General features: G+C 49.4%; 1 protein-coding gene across 4 annotated transcripts in view; it reads left to right on the plus strand.

The window, feature by feature from the left end:
• The window catches only part of NRP2 (neuropilin 2), an 87,525-nt gene that overhangs the window by 54,820 nt on the left and 12,491 nt on the right, over positions 1 to 20,214 (plus strand). For 3 of the 4 annotated variants that reach the window (XM_074144905.1, XM_074144906.1, XM_074144907.1), the window contains exons 12-15: positions 94 to 246; positions 9,986 to 10,248; positions 12,179 to 12,275; positions 14,750 to 14,770. In XM_074144905.1, coding sequence (XP_074001006.1) covers positions 94 to 246; positions 9,986 to 10,248; positions 12,179 to 12,275; positions 14,750 to 14,770 — 534 coding nt within the window. Of the gene's footprint in view, positions 1 to 93; positions 247 to 9,985; positions 10,249 to 12,178; positions 12,276 to 14,749; positions 14,792 to 20,214 lie in introns of all 4 variants that reach the window. The other variant, XM_074144904.1, reaches the window with a different exon arrangement.

Raw genomic sequence — 20,214 nt, forward strand, 5'->3', positions numbered from 1 at the left:
TATTTTACTTTTGGTTTGGTTTTTAATAGCAACCCTTCATGGGTAGGTCATTTTTTAATCAAACTTTATTTTGCTTCTATTTCTTTTTATAAGATTTCCATCTGCCTGCAAACTTCAACTGCAACTTTGATCTCCCTGAAGACCTCTGTGGTTGGTCACACGACTTGGCAACGGGTTATACGTGGTCTTTTCAGCCTACAAGCACCTGGATTGGCAACTCTGAACCAAACCCTGAGACTGTGCCTGGTAAGATGGTTAATACCATACCAAAGCTGGGAGGAGGGAGCTGATGGGGCTTTCTCTGTGTGAACAGTATGACTGATTACTGCACAACTACCAAGAGATGTGAAGGCTGTGCAGACCTGAACGTTTTCTTTCGTGGAAGCTGTGAGATGCTTTGCTTTATGGGTTCATGGCTTATTTATAGGACTGTGACCACTGGCACTGAATTATACTTACTGTCCTCTTGAGATAGCCTTGAATCGGACACTGGGCTTTGAATCCCCTATGACTGTGTAGGTTAGTCCACGCTCTGTTCCACATCTTGATCCAAATGTCCTCCGTAGGACCCAATGCTTTTTCCCCAGAATGCATTTCCTCTTTTGTCAGAGATGCATTTCTTCCCATATGTTGCTCAGATTGCCTATAGTCTTCAGCTATTCTGTACTCTGGGCTTGCATAGGCTGGATTTCAGCCTCCTCCAAGTGAAGGATGAGCTAAGCCCTAAGAATGCAGAACTATGCCAGCTTCTTGCTGTTTGACTTTTGCTCTTTTTCTCATCTGAGCTTTGGAAGCAGACGATTTGCATAAGCATGGCAGAGCCTAATTTATGGAGGACCTCACTGAGATGTGCTGGCATGGGTTGGAAGGGAGCCTGCCTCTGGCAGTGTGGTTGATAGATCAAGTTCTTCAGCTTCACATCTTGGAACTCGCCCCGGGACTAGTGCCCTTTCCTTACCCTTGTTGACTTTGTGGCCTGGGTGGCACAAAGAACATTTGCCAGTTTCCTTATAACTGTAGATTACATCACCATAACATCACTGTCATTCATTACTTATGAAACTCAAGGGTGCCCCAGGAAGAGCTGACTGATCTTACCTGGCTTTGGCTCTGCGCTGTTGCCCACTGACTCCAGTGCCTGCATGCCATGTGCCCAGGGAGCTGTGCATGCTGTGGGCTCCTCCTTGCCCCCCCATCCCCACCCCGGTAAGGTTGAGTCTCGAGATGCAAACATTTGAGTGAACCTGTTAGCCACCTGGCAGAGGCGCTGGCCAGATTGGCAGTGCCGCCAGCCAGTTGGAAAGCCGTGCAGCCAACACCTGGTAGGCAGTGCTAAAGAGGAAAATATGTATTCCAGAAACATATGGGAAGAGGGAATCTGCTACATCTCCACACACAAATCACCCCCACGCAAACGCACACATCATTTCTCTCTTCAGCTCCTGAGGTGCCCGGCATTTTTCTAAGACACAGGGTAATGCTGTAAGTGCAGCCTATATGGACATCTGACAAATTCTTTGGTGTGACATAGGGTCATAGTGTCTGCTATGGAGAAAAACATTTTCATATTTCAAGTGTTTATCTCTTCAGCATTTGAGTGCTTTAGAAGATTAATATCTGGAGCTCAGTGGAGCCTCAGGCAACAGGAGAGAACACTTAAAACCAGCCCCAGACTTAATAACCCTCCCCATCTCATTCGCTGTAATAATGTTTAATTAATATAAACCTCCTGCAAGTAGGATAAAAATTACTTATTTTTATAACTCAGACTCAATTTTTCATTTCATTTCCTCTCCCCCGAGTCTCCCTACAATTAGTTGGCCATAGTTTCTTAGAAGACTCTGTTGTATGTGCGAATGCGTGTGTGTGTGCGCGCACTTGCACAGCCTGGGAGAGCTTGGTGCTGTTTCAGACAGCTCAGCACGCGGTTCTGTTTTTTACCCTTCTACCCTTTCTTCTCTTTCTTAGTTAGTTACGAGTTGCAAAACCTCATCAATGCAGCTGGGGGGATGTTTGCCAGTGTGGAGAGGTCTCCCTTGCGGTGCTGTGCAGAGCCAGGCACTGAAGCACCATCGGGGTGCAGGCAGGTGCCCGGCAAGTTACAGGCTGTACAGGCAGAGGAAGAGGAAGAGGCAGCAGCTCCAGGGGGCTGAAGTGACTTGCCCACGGCAGTGGAGGAAGTCAGCAGCAGACACCAGGCACAAGTTGAGGGACTGTTGTTGGCACTGCCATGGGATCAGCCTCCCGGCTGGGTTGAGTTGGGATGTGTCCTCCCGGCAGCTGTACTGCTGCCTTGGCCACGCAGCCCAGGGCTGCAGAGGGGCCGACATGCAAAGGCGTCGCTGCCATGCCTCGCTTTGGTCCTGCTCGTAGAAATTAAAAAGACATGACACAAAAGGAAACAACTATTTGCTTTTTTCCTCCCTGCACAGCTTTTAAAAGCAACTTGAGAAAGATGAAAAAGAGGCAATGCCAGCCCCTCGGCAGGGACAGAATTGAAGCATTGTTTGGTTCACACTCCCCCATTCTTCCCCTGCCTTTCCCTTGCGCTCCCTCCAGCACTTTGTTTCTACTTAGAAAATTCATCCTCAGACTCCAGGGAGCAAGGAATGAAAAGCCCTTTTTCGGGGTGGTCTTTTCTTGTGAATTCCCCACCCCGGGGGTGAGCAGTTGGGTGACAGAGAGCAGCTGTGCTTGCTTTAGGGGCAGGGCAAAAGCTAATGGGAACTCAAAGCTGCTGGAGCCCAATTTACTCTGATTTAAAGGTGCTGGCCCTGGCTAGAGGCCGTGGCTGGCTCCACAGTAGCAAGGGAGTGTGCTGTGCCTTTAAGAGCCATGTGGGATATGTTTCTACTTCTTCTGAAAATGGCAAAACAAAAATTAAAATTAAAAGGGAAAAAAATAATAATGAAAGGAGGAGCCCTGGCTCAGGCTGCATGAGAGAGAGAGGGGGAAGGAAATGACCATGGTGAAATATCCTCTGTGAGGCACTTGATTAGAAAAGTCTGCTGAGAGACAGGCCTGAATTCCTCAGATATCTGCTGATTTCATTTTATGCGCTGCATGCAATTCCTCCTCGTCTTTGGCGCGGAGAACTTCTTCTCAAGACTGACAAGACACCCACTGCTCTCATTCCACTATTTTTATTTCCAAGATACTCTTTCAGGCAGCTATGCATTTCTTTTTTTAGCCCTGTGTTCCTTGGGCTCTTCGCACCATGGATTAGCTCCACGTCCTCTCCTGCAGGCTCCTGTTACGCGTCTGGTGACCCTGTTGGTGAAAGTGGACCCAAAGTGCCCAACTCAGCAGAAACCCAGCATGGTTCCAGCTGTTACCGTGCCCTTTACAAGCCTAAAAAATACTGTTGCTCTCTTTTCCGTGCCCCCATGAGAGATTGCCAGGATTTTTCCCTCTATGGATTTTCAGATGCTTCCCATCTGTAGAAAGATTCCCCTTAGTTGCACCTAGCAAGCTTCAAGGAGCAGCAAGTTCAAGTTTCAATGAGGTTTCATCCCCTCTTCTGCTGCACGCAATGGCAATGTGCCGTTGGTGTCAAGATAGAGGTCTTAAGACCTGAAAATAAATCTGCGTTGGTAAATTGGGCATCTCAACTCTTCACTGTCTTTGAATTTCATCGGGGTCTTAATCCTGAAGGGTGTGAAGATCCTGGGTCGTATGCTTAGCTGGTAGGTGTGGTTACATTGCTCTCAGTGATGCTACGCTAATAAGCCACCTCTGAAAAGCTGGAACTGGTGTGTTAGCCCATTTTTGTTCCCTCCTCTTTTCTTGCAGTCATTAAGTAAATACCTTGTGGTCCTATAATAGCACTGTGGGGTCTGCACCTCTACCACGTGCTGCTTCTCATTCAGGTGAGCGTGGTGTCAGGGTCAGAGCTGCAGCAGCGTTGTGAACCCCAGGCTGTTTGGATGTTGGCAGCTGTACATGCTGCAAAAAAGGAAGTGTTTTAACATTGCACTTCTCCTGACCACATAGCTCTTGGGCTGGGCTGCAAAAACCCACCAAGATCTTCTGTTGTGGGCCGTGGCCTCACTGGCTTTGAGGGTCAGGAATGCTGCTCATTCAGGTTGCAGGCGCTGCAGGGAAAGGTTTATTTGTTTCAAAGCGTTTTCCAGCAGAGGAATGTTTGCAGTGCTCTGAAGTTTCCTAAGAGCTTATTTTTTAAGGAAAACAAATGTTGAGCTGTTTTTAAGCTGATGTGACCCTTTACCATTCCTGTGTTTTTCCCAAGGGGTCTTTAAAAGGGAAAGTTTCATATTTTTCCTGTAATCCATGAGAACAACTGCCTGTAGGCCTTGATCCTACTCTATCCAAACCAGCAGAAATGTTTTCATGGTGTTAATGGAGCAGGACTGGACTGAATTGGGTCTGCACTTACCCTCATGAGACTTACTCAGGGCTTCTGCCTTGGGGACACACTTTGGCCTCTAGGGTCAATCCTGTCCCCTTTGAAGTAGGAGGGAGTTTTTCATGTGGGGTGGTGTGAAAGTCAAGCACTTCTGTGCAATAAGCGAGCAGCTGCATGCTGTGGGAAGAAGACCACATACCCAGCTCTATCTCTCCCCACTCCCTCCATGTGTGGTGCTGATTGCCTCTCCGCAAAGCTGTACGTGGCTCTCCTGACCCTTGTTTGCGCAGTAAGGACAGAAAACCCTAAAAAGTCATTCGCTCCTTGGCTGCCTGCAGCATGGTAGAGCTGGCACATGCTGGCACCCAGATCACAGGAGGTTTGCTGAGCATTGCCTGGGCTGAGCGAGTGCCCTGGCTGCTGGCTGAGGCCAGGCTGTGGCCGTCCTTGTGCCCATATTGTCTTTCACGAGAGAGAGGGCATAGCCACAGTCTGTTCCTGCGTTGCCAGCAAAGCTCCTGCACATTTGGGTTGGGCTGGAGGCAGAGGAGAAGAAACAATTTCTCTGGGGCTCACCCATTTCTTTGCTGCTCGTTTGTCTGAGTCCTTAGTCACTTTTTGGACCCAGACACCAGTGACACACTATTGCCTATAAAACCGGGCTGGAATGCTCTCTGGAAAGCAAGACACTGTCTCTCAAAACTTAGCGCGTGCATCACTCCATCGCTTCGCAGCAGTGACTTAGCAGCCTGTGAGTCACAGAGCCCGGTTTGGGAAAGCGTGCGCACGCGAGCAAGCCGCGATGTGCAGCCTGCGCGGCGGAAGCGCCGGCTTGGTTAATGCCTTTAATTGTGCATGCACAAACGCCGGGCGCGGGTGGGTCTGCGCACACCGTTTCATGTCGGGGCACGCAGGGTGCCTGCCAGGCTGGCGGTGGACTCATCACAGTGGTAAGCAGCTCGCTTAGCATAAATGTCAGGCTCTAATTGGCATTTGGTTTGTCAGGGACACCGTGCCCTCCCTGCGCTCCTGGGGGGAGGCAGTGGGACTCACAGTTGCGCCACGCTGTTGAGGACATGAGGCTTAATTAAGAGAGAGGATGTAATGGCCCGTCCATTAGAAAAGCTTCGGAGAGGAGGCGGAGGGCTTGGTTCTGGGCAGGTGTGGGGTTTTACGCCTTTTCACGGACTGATTTAGAGACTGAAATGGCAAGGACTTGGCAGGCTAATTAACACATAATCAAAATTGAGGGGATTTTCCAGCAGACGCAGTGATCTAGTTAATATAAATATTAGTTTTACGGAGGATTGATTTCCCTTTGTAAATGAAAGTCTGTCATTGAGGAGAGGCCTGTCGCTGAAATTGCAGCGGCAGCCTTTTGAGGTGAATTTGCATGATTTGCCAAAAAATTAAAAATATAATAACTATCCAGTTTCAATCTGCATATTCATGCAGCTGCCATCCCCCTGCTACCAGAGCACCCTGCAGTCATGAGGGGATCTGAGCTGATCTGCTCCCTGGGAAAGGCAAGGACTGATGCAGAAGGACAGCAGGATCAGGCCCTGCTAGGACATCTCCCCACCCCCGACACAGCACTATCAGGGGTGGCGTTTGGGGCTGTGCAGGTAGCAGGCAGGGCCAAGAGCAGAGATGTCACCTATGGGATTTGGCAGACAAGAGGTGGCTGCTGGTGGGCTACGGTGCTACCACTAAAACACACTGTGAAACAAACTCTGCAACAAAGAAGAGTGTGGTGACCTTTGGAGGGACATAAGTGAAGGCAATTCACTGTGGGTCCTCCATAGGAGCAGCAGCTGTAACTCAATGATATCCAGCAAGGGGGAAACGCGCAGGGAATCTGAAATCTCAGTAACTGTGTACATCCTGCCCGACATGTTTTGCTGGAAAGCCTCCAGATGTGCTGCTGAGACCGATGAGGGAAGGTGCTTTTCCTAGAAGAAGGGGTGAGATGTGCAGAACCCAAGCACAGGCAGGCTGACCTTGCAGAGGGAGTGGCTGCCAGGGCTCGTGGTTGCAGCCTGACCCAAACTGCGAGTCTTCATCCCCCACTGCCCCTAATGTCCTCTCAGATGGCTTGCTAGCAGGAGGGGACAGGCACGCCAAGAGGAAACCGTGTTGGCCAGATGGTTTGTTTGCAGGGCCCGGCTGGTGATTTATCTGGGACTCACTGCCGTGCACATACAAGCGACTCTGCCATCGTCTGGCTGGGGATGGTTGCGTGTTCACGGTCCTCTGGCTCCCCTACATCCAGATGATCCCATAAATCTTCCATGAGATTTATGCCGTAGCATCAGTTGCAAAAACAGCAGTAGGTTAAAATGCCTGAGCAGGTTTGTCCTGCCTTCTTTGAGCCGGCGCTTTGAACTACCAGTGCCAGTTCGGTGGGGGATGTAGCTGCTGTGTTAGCTGGAATAGAGGCTGCAAAGCAAAGTTCTGGGAAAGAGATTAAAATGCATTTCTGATCCTGGAAGAATTGATCAGCTCATTGTTGCAAGGCTCCCTTCAAGTGTTTTAGCAGGGGAAATCAGCCTTTCAGGTGCTTTCTGTGCCAAAGGCTTCCATTTACTGTATCAAACAGAGTGACTACTGGAACCACCAGGCTCCCACATGCTGTTCCAACAATTAGCTCCACAGTGCCCTTGTTCAGTAAGTCTCAGCAAATTCGCGGGGCTTTTCAGAAGGTCCAACTAGCCATTAGAGTGATCCAGCCATTTCATCTTCAAATGACACAGAAAGTTGTGTCTGCTTGCGCTCTGCTCTCCGTTCCAGAAGCTCCTGTTACCAGGAGCAGGAGTGCGTGGTAGCCAAACCCTGTACCACTTGCAGGGGAGCAGGTGGGTTCATCGCCCAAAGACTGAGCCTCCCCGCAGCCCTTGGGATTGCCAGCAGGTCCTGGAGAGCTCTGTGGGCCACAGCAGTCACTGGGCAGGGACCACAGAAGATGCAGGCTTTGGGAGGGCTCCCACGACTCTGAAAGAGCCTGTGTGCTTAGGGCAGTTCAGGAGTTACTTTGATTTCACAGTCTGATAGGAATGGGAGCAAATCAGAGGTCAGTGTTATCCCCAGTGGGAGGGATGTGACTCTGAGGCACACGGGCTCTTTTGCTGGAGCGGAAGAGGCAGCAACACTGGGTACCACCAACTCCCAGTGCAGCGTGTGGATCGTGGGGGGTGTCCAGCTGCACAATTAATATAGTCCCCTGCGCAGGGTCAGCTGTGGGCTTTGGGTGGATTCAAGGGTGGCTCACATCCCTGCACTCAATCAGGCTGTGGGCACCAAAGGTCAGTCCTGAACTTCAAGGATCTGGATTTGATCCTTCGTGAGCCTGGCTGGTGCTTTTATTAAGGATTTGCCTGTGAGACCATTTCAGCTGTGAGATAATTGTAGGATCATAGACTGATATGCTCTTCCAACTTGTTTGTTGTTGCTGCTTTTTTCTTGTTGTTGTTGCTTTTTTTTTTGAAGAGGCTTGTAGTGAATTACTAAAAGAGGATTTTAATTCAGGAGACCTTGATGACTTATTATGCCTTATCGCTCCTTAGGCATGGAGTACAGCTTGTTCTTTTTTTTTCCTTCCTCCACTTGTTTATCTCCCACATCTCCTCCTCCACCACTACCACTCTGAGGTAAATCACAAGAACACTCCATTAGAGAACGGCATGGTACTTTTTCAAGTGATTCACTCAAACAGAGTGAGCAAACATGCTTTCATCTTTTTTTCTGCTACTGTTTGTTGGCATAAAGTGCCAAGTGGCCCAAGCACATTTCATAGGTGCTAGAAAATATTGCTGGAAATGTTTCCCTTTCTTTATGTGGCCAGTCAGGGACAGATTTGTCCTTCACGCAGCAAAATCAGTGAAAGTTCATATGGAGTGGATACACTTTTGAAATATTTTGGTCTTATATCCCAGGAGTAGAGTGATGGCAAATCTTTCTGCTGTCTTGTCCTAAATTTATTTTAGAAAGCTGTGTAGATCACGGTGGTTGGTTTCAGCCCAGCTCTCTGGCAGTGACAAACATGCAGCAGGGCCAGTGGCTATGCAACCACTGATACATCTCCCTTGGTCTGGGATGTCACTGGATTGCTGAGCGGCAGCAAGATCAGCTGCTGTTTTCTGGATGGGACCTGTCTTTCAATGCTTGGGAACTGGGATCTAAGTTCAGGTCTTTCTGGTTTAAGTTTTGGAGATGTTTTGGGTGCACTTTGCAAACATTCTCAGAGCAGATCCTGCGCTTCTGCCATTGCTGTGGGCACTGAAACTGCAGAGGGAGCAGGGGAAGCAGGGGGCAAGCAGGAGGCAAGCTGCTGCTCAGAGCTTTGCCCGTCAAGCGCGGCAGGCTAAGACATGGGGAAAGAAAGCCTTAGGTGTGTTCCTGGGGCAGAGGTAGCCCCCCTGGGCTGCAGGAGGGCTTGCACGTGCTGGCATGAAGCACCAGTGACACTAGCCCACTGTGTAGCAAGACAAAGCATGTTCATCCCTCCGCTGAGTGAAATGCAAAATACAGCAATATCTGTTGTTGTCCTGTCTCTATCACCTTGTACTGCAGGCATTGCAGTCAGAGCAACCCAAGGGACTCTCTCCTGCCATTGGTCATGATGGGAGGGGGCAGGTAAGGATCAGATCAGCTACATGCTTGGCTTTCATTCTGTGCTAAGGGACTTCAGGCATCCAAGCTGCAAATGGGGAAGTCCTTGAGGAGGCTTCTCATCAGAGAGGTCTGGAAACCACTGATTCCAGACCAAATCAGCTGTGCCCAGGGATTTGTATCCATGGGCTTTTGCTGCTATTGGTACTCAGATCAAGTATCTCCAATTCCAGTCTCAGTCTGGGATATCAAATGTACCAAATCTCCCTCCTGAGGACTGACAAAAAGCATGACACAGTTTAAAATGTAATATTAAAGCAAATTAATCCCCTACTGCAGGTATTTCAGCTACCTTCAAGTTTGCAGCTACCTGGTTGCCACCTGTGCATACTTCACTCACTGGGACCACGTTCTTCCTCTGTGCTGTGCTTTAGGGGCTGTTTTGCTGCATTACATAAAAAATGAGAGCCGGGCTTTCATTTTGTTGTGCGTGTGCTCAAAACAAAATTGTCAGCTAGACCCTGATTGCAGAATATTTACCGCTGGGGATGAAAAGAGGCAGGATGAACACAGCTTGAGATCCCCATCCCAAGATGAGTTTTCAGCACCGGCGGTTAGAAAAACCCACCTCAGGCTTGCTCACTGAGTAAGCTCCCAGCAAAATAAACACAACCCCCTCCCAGTGTCATTATCGTGGCGTCACTTCTGACAATAACTGCTCTTTAACTTCTCTGAATTTTATCAATCTTTGGCTTACCACTTTCTGGTTTTGCTGGTGGTCTCCTACCAGACAGTGGTGGCTGGTGAAGGAAGTGTGCTCCTCTGCCCAGGCTGCCCAGAGCGCAGCAGTGGCACAGCTTGCTGCACACATGGAGGGTGCTGGCGTGAGACCCCACTCCTGCACGGGTGTGAGAGCTTGCCCAGCACTGCCAAAGCCATCTGGCAGGAGGTGAGACACTTGTTGCAAGTGGCCACAGAAAATAATATAATGGTGTTTTCCTCTTTGAACAGACAGCAAGAACTACCTGCAGCTGCAGAGCAGTGGAAGGAGGGAAGTCCAGCGAGCCCGGCTCATCAGCCCCACCATCTATCTGCCCCGGAGCGCTGTCTGCATGGTCTTCCAGTACCAGGCGTGGGGCAGCAATGGGGTGATGCTGCGGGTCTGGCGGGAAGCCAGCCAAGAGCACAAGGCACTGTGGGTCATCACGGAGGACCAAGGAGAGGAGTGGAGGGAAGGCCGCATCATCTTGCCAAGCTACGACATGGAATACCGGGTAAGATGCTTGGGGAAGGTGTGCTGGGCCAGGCAGGCATCTCCAGCATCTTTATTTCAGTGTTTCACAGACCAGGCCCATTCATCATTAGGGAATGTGGCTGTTTTCATTGTGTTTCTTGAGTTACTATAGTAACTAAACGACACTGTTTGTTATTCAGAGAGTGCCTGTCTTCTGCACAGACTTGGGCTTTTGTTCAGCCTGTTGCCTTTTATATTCCTCAAATCTCCCGCTTTGCAATTATTTTCTCTTCTTTTATTCTCACTTTGGTTTGTGTATTTTCCCCCATCCCCAGCTGATGGTCAGCAGATAGTCTGACCAGAGGCAGGCATGCAGCTCCAGGGAGCAAACCCAAACCCTGCAGCCAGGAGAAGTGGGAAGCTGGGAGAGGGCACAGCCAGCTCTTAAGAGCAGGCAACAAACAGCCCTTCTCCAGCCTTGGCTGCAAGTACTGGCATGGGAGAAGGATGGGAGAATGCGGGTTCATTTGTGAATCCACTTCTCAGATACCTTAGACCTCTTAGATAAGAGGGCTGGGTGCAGCGCTGTGGGATCAAGGTCTAGTCCCGTTGTCAGGACATCAGTGGAAAAGAAGGGATGAGCTGGAGGGAGCCATGCTGCTCGCCGCAGCCACCTAAGCCCCTTTGGCATAGCCATGCCAGTGCCCCGTGGAGAGGCTGCTGCTTCCAGGAGTGCCTTTGGCATGGTTAGCCCTTCCGGGCAGTGTGCCCTTTGCCAGGGAGCCAGGACTGCTGTTGTCACTTGTTAATGAGCATCAGCACGGCATCGAGCACAGCATCCTCTGAAGCAGAAGGAAACACTCACTTGCAGGCCCGAGGCAGCACTTTGATGACCACCCCAGCATGAAACGTTACTCTGGCTGTTTCCAGCCCGATCCTGCCCCCAGGAGCTGCTGCTCTCAGGCCACTGACCCCTCCAAACTGCTGCCTCCTTCATGGGTCTGTGGTTCGTGCTTGGGACACTCTGTCCTGTGTGCAGTCACCCAGCCCTTCAGGGAGGTCTCCTTGCAGGCAGGCATAGGATTGGGCTGCCCAGCTATCACAGAGAAAGGGGGCACCTAAAATGGGAAGAGCAAGTTTGTGAAATACATAGCCCTAGGAAATTATTTGGACCCTCTAGAGTAGTCAGGGAGATAGAAATCAAAAGCTTTGCACCAGAGCTGCGTGACTAGTTTGCATGTGTGTGTTTGGCTTTTTAATAAAATACCAGTAAACGCAATATGCCTACAGATAAGAATGATGGGCACTGGCTGACTACTTTGTGCCTTAAATGTGAATATACCAGCATTAGCTAAATAACAGAATCATTATGTAAATCATGCAAGTCTCTCCACTCAGCAGTTCTTAGAGCTAACGACTCTATTTATTTTTGTAAATATATTTTGCCTGTGATTAAGTAGGAATAAATTGACCCTTCTCCTCTAACATTTCAATACTTCTTATGTAATGTTGATGGGAACAGCACTTTACAGTTAATGTAACAGTGCATTTTGTGTCCTTTCCTTCCCTTTTCTGATCATAGTCCAGTTAATACCCCGGGCCAAATCTGCTGCTGCTGTAAGTCAGTGTTATGCCACTTGCATCATTTGTGCAAGGGCTGGGGGGTGGCCTGTGGTGCTGAACATCAATTCACTGAGTCTTTATTCCATGTAAGAGACATTTAATTGAACAAATTGCAAGCCAAGTGCTGTCAGGCCAGGTAATGCTCTTTCCGCCGAACCCGTCCCTTCAGAGCATCTTTTTCCGGGGAAGGGATGGCAGAGGCAGGGCAAGGAAGCATGACTAGTCTCAGGTCACCTGCAGGTGTGCAGGGGAAGTCAGGACCAGATCTCCTGCCCCTTCCCTCAGGAGCAGCAGCCGCTCTCTGCTTCCCAGCTTAGCGTTGACCTTTCTGTTCTGATTTCTCACAGATTGTGTTTGAGGGATTTATACGCAACGGCCACTCGGGAGAGCTCGCTCTTGATGACATTCGGCTAGGCACCGACATCCCACTGGAGAACTGCATGGGTATGTGCTCTGTCCGGCCACGGGGTTGGGGATGGCAGTAGGGGCAGCAGGGGCTGGAGAGCCTTCACTTGCTGGCTGCTAGTTGGCCACTGCTTCTCCCTGGCTTGAGTTACCGGGAGTTTCTGGATCTAAGCTGGAACTTTCCTTGTCCATGAAAGAAATGAGGGGGACTCAGTCGCTGGGGGAGGGAGGCTCTGCGTTGGTGTAAGAGGCAGGAAGCACATGTCTCTGCCGTGCAAAGCTGAAAGAGCAGCTGAGGGTTACCGAGGACTATTCTGTGTGATAAGGACATACACCAAATTTAAAAGGAAACTGTTGGACAAAAGAAACCAGCTGTCAGTCAGTATTACATGCTTAGAGGGGCCGATGAGTTCAAAAGGAGTCTTCTCTAATAAGAAATAAAATAGCAGAGGGGTTTTACAGCAATGTTAACAGAATAACAAAAGAAATTTTTGTCCTAGAATTCACTGTTTCCCAAACCAGGCCAAAAGCCAGGTGGATTCGTTCAATGTGAAAGACAGAGAGGACTTTTAAAAAAAAAATAAAAAAAGAAAGAGAGAAAAAATGTGTTTTAGCAGTTTGCTGGCAGAGCCATTGCCCTGCCCTGTTCCTCTAGCTGGCATATCCATGCACGTACTCTGATGGCTCCAGTCGCCATCGCCAGTTGCTAGCTTGGATGGGGATTTAGAGTCATCCCAGCTGGGGATGGGACCAGCAGTATTCAATTAGTGGGGTCTTTGTTGAGAGCTGCCCACAAGAGTGAGGCCCTGCTCTTCTGCTTAACTGAGGGGAGGCATGTTTCACTATTAAATACCCACAAAGTGGCCACGTCCAACCCAAAAGTCAGGTGGAGCAGAGCCTCTCTCCCCTTTGGGCTTTGAAAGGTCCCATTCAGTGAAGCTGCTCTTCTCTCCTCTACTGAGGGAGAGAAGGATCCTGGTGCCTCCTAAGCCAAGTGGGACGGATGCTTTCTTTGAGGGGTTATATCCCAGGGGTGGAGGCATGGGACAACTGTGCCTAGGGAGGGCTGGTCACATCACATGCTGCCCTGTGCAGGCAGGCGATGGTGAAGATGGTGCAGGCATCAGCATTAATAATAGAACAGAGGGCCAGCACTGCCCCAGAGATGCTCTTGAGCACCGTTGGTCCCTGTTTCTTTCATGCTTTGAACTCTGCTGGTCTCCCATCTGCCAAAGGAGCTAATACTCTGTATGTCAAATTCCCTGTATTTAAGGCTTGACGGTGTTTTAATCCCTTGCCTTCTATGGCATTAAAGAGAAGCAAGACTGATGATTAACACTAATGGCATTTCCTATCTAACTTCTTTTGAGCTCAGCAATTCACCTAGCTCCAGTGTTACTGTATCTTGGGCCTCATGAACCTAAAGCTTGATATTTCAGAACAAAAACATTAATAAATCACAAAGTTTCAAGCATTGCCAGCCCTAAAAATAACACCAAACTGCTACACAAAATTATTTGTCCCATTCTAGGAAGTTGAATGGGAATCTTAAAACTGATAAGGATAGTTTGTTTCAGATCATTTCTAACAAAGGGCTCCCACTGCAAACTTGAACATAGCTCATGGGTCATTTCCGATGTCACCAAAGTAATAATGAAACAGCAGAGATACAGTGCTGCTCTCTCTCTGTCAGAGCCATGAGAATAGCTGACTCCAGCATAGGCTACTGTTTTTTCAAATGTAATCCTGGGAAGTAATCTGATTCCTTTTTAGCGTGAAAGAACGCTAATAAGTCACAATAATTTTTTCCTTTGACAAATGTGCCCTTCGCAATCTGAAGTTGAGTGATGATTTCATAGCACTCAGTAGAGCCAGAGTCTGCTTCTGTGACTCACAGGCATAATGCAGAAGTAATCTAAAAATAATCAGAAGTCTATTACTTCTGCGAGAAAGTAATCAGTAATAAGTACTGATTATTGCTTTTCAGATCCAGTAATTTGTAATAGATTACTTCTTCAAAGTATCTTCAAAGAAGAAAAAAATCACTTGCCTTTGTTTCTTGGCACTGTGAGATAGAGGAGCATGGCATCGATGCCCAGAAGTAATGTGGTTCCCATGTGAATAATGATGCCAGAGTTGAGCCAGAAACCAAACTGCTCTTGGAAATTTTAGGGGGTTTCAGGGTTTCATCACTGGGCCAGGTGGGGCTTTTTCTTTGGATGACTCAGGCCAGACAGCTGTATCCAAATGATCTTCAACCTAAGACATATTTTTCTCTGAAGTCTGTGTCTGAGTTGAAGCTTATTGTGTCTGGTCAGTCCTCAGCTGAGACAGGGCTTCTCCTGTCCAGCTGAGGTTGGCTAGCACCCTGCACACTGTTCTCAGCGAGTGGCTTCTGTGGGGCACAGCCACATGCCTGCTTGGCTTGACTGCTATGGATCAACAGAGACATGAACTGTGGCCTTGTGTGTAATATTCCCCTCTCTAATACTAGGTTGTTTTTATCTTTGCAGAACCCATCACAGCTTTCCCAGGTGAGAACAACTACTTTCCAGGTAAAATTGGACTCCTCTCAGTGGTTTCTTTCTGCTGGCATGGGCTTTTACATCAAAGGAAAGCGATGTGTGTGTTTGTAACAGCAAATGTTCTTGAGCAGTGAAATGGCAAGTGTGTGCTAAACCTCCCCCGCCGCAGCAGCAGGAGGTGACATCCTCTGACTCCTGCTAGGTGACAGGGAGCAGGCAAACAGACAAGTCCCACTGTCTTGGGGATGAGTAGCATTAGGAAACCTGCCATCACGAGGCATCCAGCCTCCTGAAGAGCAGCAGAGCCCAAAATGGGAAGGCTGAGGAATAAAGGGTAGGTATCAACTGATTGAAATGAAAAACCAGTAGCCAATTAAAAGTGAAATGAGGTGGCAATGACTTACGTCAGTGTGGGGGAAGGTTGTTCTCTAGGTTACGGATGCTCTGGCAGTGGTGGTGTTTGAGCTGCTGGCGAAGGACGGTGGGGCTGCTCTGCTTGGAAGGGGAAGGGAGATGGAAGGTAGAAGTGGGAGAGCAAACTGCCATGAAGAGCTTTGAAGGTGACAGTCAATAAAAGGAAAACAAGGTGAAATGGTGCGTTTAATGGCTTAATATTAGCCTGAAGGATAGAAACCAGCATTTCTCTGATCAAACATACAGGGTAAGAGAAAAGGTGAGGAACTTGGAAAAACTGCCTCACTCTGAGCAGTAAGTGGGGATGCTCTGGGGTGGGAAAGCTATCCGCTTTTGCAGAGAAGATCAGTTTAGTCTGTTTGGGGTTTATCCCCATGTTTTGATTTTGGATTTTGTTTTCCTGCCTGCCTCTTCTGGAATGTATCTGGGGGTTGTGTTGCGACAAAGAGCAAACCTTGGGCTCCCCTTAACTTTGAAAGTTGTTTTGCCAGATCAGTCAACACAGCGTTTGCTTTCAGTTGAACATGATGTCTTTACTCTTCCCGCACTCTACTCTGCTGGTGGGTTGTTAAAAATGGCTGGGCTCTACCCTAGAAGCAGCTGCATCCTGTGTGGGGCAAGCTGTCTCTGGTAGGTACATGCATTGCGAGCTATGGCAGTAAAGGAAAAGTAGACACTGAGACTGAAGTCCTGTGTGCAACTCCATCCCTGGGGTGTGAGGCAGGCGTGTGGCACAGGGCACAACACCATATTTTTCAGTCATACCCATAGTGTAACAACTAGGTATTTGGGCTTGCTTGTTTGCAGGCTGCTTATTTATCTGCTGCTTGGGCTTGTGGTGTTACTGAAAAGCTGCTGCAATATTCTCCATTGACAGTTAAAGCCTCACAGCCCTTCCTTACTTAAACCATCTCTCTATTTTGTCCTGCACCTGGTCTGGTACCTATTTTGCAAACAGCATCCTTGTCTTTTGGGGCTTGTAACATGCATGTCATACTCAGTTTGAACCTTATTCTGAGTTCTCACATTGAGTCTATCCCAAAGTCCTGCTAACTCATGTTGTTTCTTTTGCCCTTTACCCCATGCCCTGCTAGCTGTATGCCTCCATTTCCCTGTCGTATTCCCCAGGGCACGCTGGCTGGGTAGGGACAGCGTTTGCTGTGCCCAGCACAGTGAGGTCCCTGGGCACCACAGGCAGATGCTGTTGCAGGCACACCTCCCCTTCACACAGGAGCTCCAGCTCGCACCAGTGGGCTTCTGCCCGTTGCTAGCTCCTTGGAGGACATCCTAGCACTGCTCACAACAGGGGAGAAATTGCAGCAAAAGGTTGAAAAGGTTTCTCTGGCTGACAGACAGGAATAGATGGGGCAGAGGGATGGAGTGACCAGGTGTCATGGTTTAGCCCCAGCCGGCAAAAAAGAACCATGTGGCCGTTTGCTCACTCTCCCCGCCTTGCGACAGGATAGGGGAGAATTGGAAGAAAAAGCAAAACTAGTGGGTTGAGGTAAAGGCAGTTTAACAGAACACAAAAGGAAAGAGGGAAACAATGACAATAGTACTGATAAAGGAATATATCAAAACCAGAAAGCCCAGCCCACTCCCAAGCAGCGGTTCCTGCCCTCCCACCCCAGCCAGCTCCCCCAGCTATATACTGAGCGTGATGACACATGGTACTATCAAATACCCTTTGGCTAGTTTAGGTCAGCTGTCCAGGCTGTGTCCCCTGCCAGCTCCTTGTGAAAATTAACCCTATTCCCACCGGAACCAGGACACCAGAAAAGGAGCAAAATGCAGAGGAAAAACATGAAGAAGTGAATATGAAGACTGGAGAAAGCTTCCCCCCATTAAAATAAGGGGAAGACAGAGATACCCAACAGGAGAGGGCAAAAGGAGGGGAAGGATTCCCTGGCTGGAGAAAAAAAGGGAGCTCAAGAAGAAAGACCTTGCAGGAAGTATTGAGATGTTCTCTAGTCCCCACTCCCGCAATTACATCATGAGCTGAAAAAGTCAGATGCTGTTAAAAATAATAACAAATCCTTTCTCTCTTGGCTTGGGAGCAAAGCTGAAAATATGCACCTTACAGGCTCCAGGATCACAAGACAAATAAGAGAATTGTGTGGGTGGAATATCTTTCAGTTAGTGGGTCTGGATCTTACAAGACCAGTCAAGTGTGCTTAAACTGTGCTGCATTTGAGAGTTGATGCATCTCACCCATAAAGAAAAGGTATAACAAGTGGCTAGAAGCAAGGAGTTAGATAAATACCAGGCTAAAAATAAGAGATATATTTCAAGGAGCGTGGAGACAAACTGAGGGGAGAATTTGCCTTTGGGACTGGTGGATTCTCCCACGCCAGGTATCCTGAAATCAAGACAAGGATATCTTCCTAGAGAAATGACAGGTAGCAATTAAGGAGTTGAGGCTGACACCAGTTTTGTGGCATTCAGATTACATGAGTGTAACGCTCACTTTCATCTGTCCATCTACAGAAAGTCCAGCTGTGTTGCTTGTCCACAGCAGTTAATGTCAGGGATTTTGGAGAGGAGTACGAGCTGTGACATGGCAGCAGCAGAGCAAAGCAGGCAGCCCTCTAGGAGGCTCTCTGGGAAGGATTTTCTCCTTTTTTTCCTCCAGATGACTTTTGGTCTTGCTTATTTTGAGGTTTGATTTCTGCTGCACAGCTCTAAAACTGGTCCCTGTAGAGTCTTCCCTGTTGGGAACAGGTGGGGGCTGTACCTGGCCAGGTTGGAGGTGTGAGCCCAGCAGCACACCCACGTGAAATCATCCATCCTGTAGAGATTAAACTGGGTTTTCACTGAGCTGTGCCCCAAGCCATGCATAAACACAGCACCCACAAACTTGGCAGGAACAGCAGGAGGCATTTCTTTAAGACGAGAGCCCTAGTGAATAAATGAGGAAGGGCAAGTGTGTGTCTGTGTGGGGGAAGGCAAAGGGGATTGGAAAAATTATTAAGAAGATGGATTTTTTTTTCCATCTCCCTGAGCAGGGAACTTTTCCACTGATATAAGAGAAAACTTCCAGAGAGCAGCAGAGCCAGTAAAAACAGAGCAGATAACATCAGCGCTGTGTGCTGAGTGGACGGGCAGCTATATTTAGTGGCTGACAGTGTAAGTAAGAACAATCATTAATGTTGGGAATTGGCTTCGTTAGGGCTTAGAGACAACTGAGTGTGATTCCTTAATGACTTCAGTTGCTAAATGAACTCTCCAGATTTCTGCTATCTCCCCAGCAGGGCTGCGAGGTGCGGAAGCAGGGGCTGAGGAGGGGCTCTGCGCCACCCCCCACATTCGCAGCCCTGGCTGCTGCATGGGGACATCTGGAACAGGTCAGAGCCAAGCAGAGGTTGTCCTGAACTCATAGCTACTTCGAGATCCCCCAGGGATCCTTCTTACAAGAGGGATCATCTGAGGCACATCACACTGCCTCCCTCCATCCCCAGGCAGGCAGAGGGCAGGGGTGCATGGGGAAGGGGCAGCAGATGTAGGCTGGGCACCATGGCACGTGCTTCTCTATGGCCAGACCCACCCTTTGTACTCCCAGCCCTGCACTGGGCAATGTACAGATGTCGGGAGGCCATGGAAACTTTCCCCACCTCTGTTTTTCAGGGGGGAGTGCTGCTCTCCTGCAGGCTCAGGAGCCATCGGCATCCCTGACACCTGCCCCTATCTCCCTACCCCGGTTTCCACCAGCGGGGCCCAATGCATATCAGTGGTGTGAGAAGCTGTTTGCCTGTAAATCTCTCCCTGGAGCAAGCTGCTGTGCAAGCACAGACTGTCACCAAGCGTAAACACGAGTGGCCTCTGCAGAGCAGCCCTGCAGTCTTCCCAGGGGCTGGCCACACGCCCTGGTGCTGTCAGGCACAGGCGAGGTGTTGGTGATCCATCGGGGATGGCGGTGGGATGCATGCAGGCCTGGGGTGACTTGGCTGGCTGGATCTGCAGTGGGAGACAGCAGCAGGTTATCAGTGATGCTCAAGGCAGTGTTGAATATGCTCACTCTGGTGGGGGTCTGGCAGTGGTCCCCACGGGGTGTCCCACTCTGCTACCTGCTATGCAGCTGGGTGAGGGATGTGCAGGGATGTGCCGCTTTCATTCCCCTGTGCCAGGGTGGCTGGTGGAGGTAGAGAAGGAGGTTGGAGGGCTGCCTGCTTGCTCCCTGCCTTCAGCACCCTCAACACACAGCCCATCCCAGACCCCACTTCCCCAGGCGCTTTTGGTGGGCAGGAGGGACAGGGCCACCCCCATTCCTGGTGGCAAGGGGCAGCTGGGGTGAGACGGGGCGAGGGCGGCGTATCTGGCAGGTAGGCTTCTCCTGAGACATCCAGATTTACTGCCTACAATGACAAATACGTGGGTGGTTCCCAGCCTCCTGCTCTGTAAAAGCAGGATTTGTCTTGCTGTGTGGTTTTTTTCTTGGTTTTGAGGTTTTTTTGTTGTAGCTATGCATCTGGATGCGGTGTTCATTCTTATTTTCACTCCCTGTGCTGCCTGGGTTTTGGGGGGTGGGGAGGGGAGAGAAGCCTTGTGACTGGCAAAGAAACCATCATTTTGCCTCATCTGCTCTGCTACCAGCAGCAGAAAAGTTGTCGCCATCCCAAATGTGCCAGCCGGTGGCTCTGCTTGGAGGGGAGGGCAGTGCTTGGAGGGGAGGGCAAGAGGCCATGCTGTGAGATGCCCTTGCTGCTAGCAAAGACGGGTGCATCCTGCACTGTTTTGATTTTTTCCCCTTGGCATCCTCCAAAACTGCTCAGGAAACCAAGCTGTAGTTTGGTTAGCGCAGTGCTCAACAATATGCTGACACCGAACTGCAAGAGCCCCCAAAATTCTACTTGCCGGCACCCAGCCAGGGGGCTGCCCCTCGCCAGCGGGCTGGGGGCAAAAGGAGAGGGTGAGAGGAGTGTGGGGGGGTGTCAGTGTCCAACAGCAGAGAGAACCCTTTGGAGAGTTTCCCTGAGGACTTTGTCCCCCTTTACGTAGTCAGTAAGTAAATGTGGTGGAAAAGTGCATCTCTCCCAAGTTAT

This window comes from Numenius arquata, chromosome 3, assembly GCF_964106895.1.
Source record: "Numenius arquata chromosome 3, bNumArq3.hap1.1, whole genome shotgun sequence".
NCBI classification, from domain to species: domain Eukaryota; kingdom Metazoa; phylum Chordata; class Aves; order Charadriiformes; family Scolopacidae; genus Numenius; species Numenius arquata.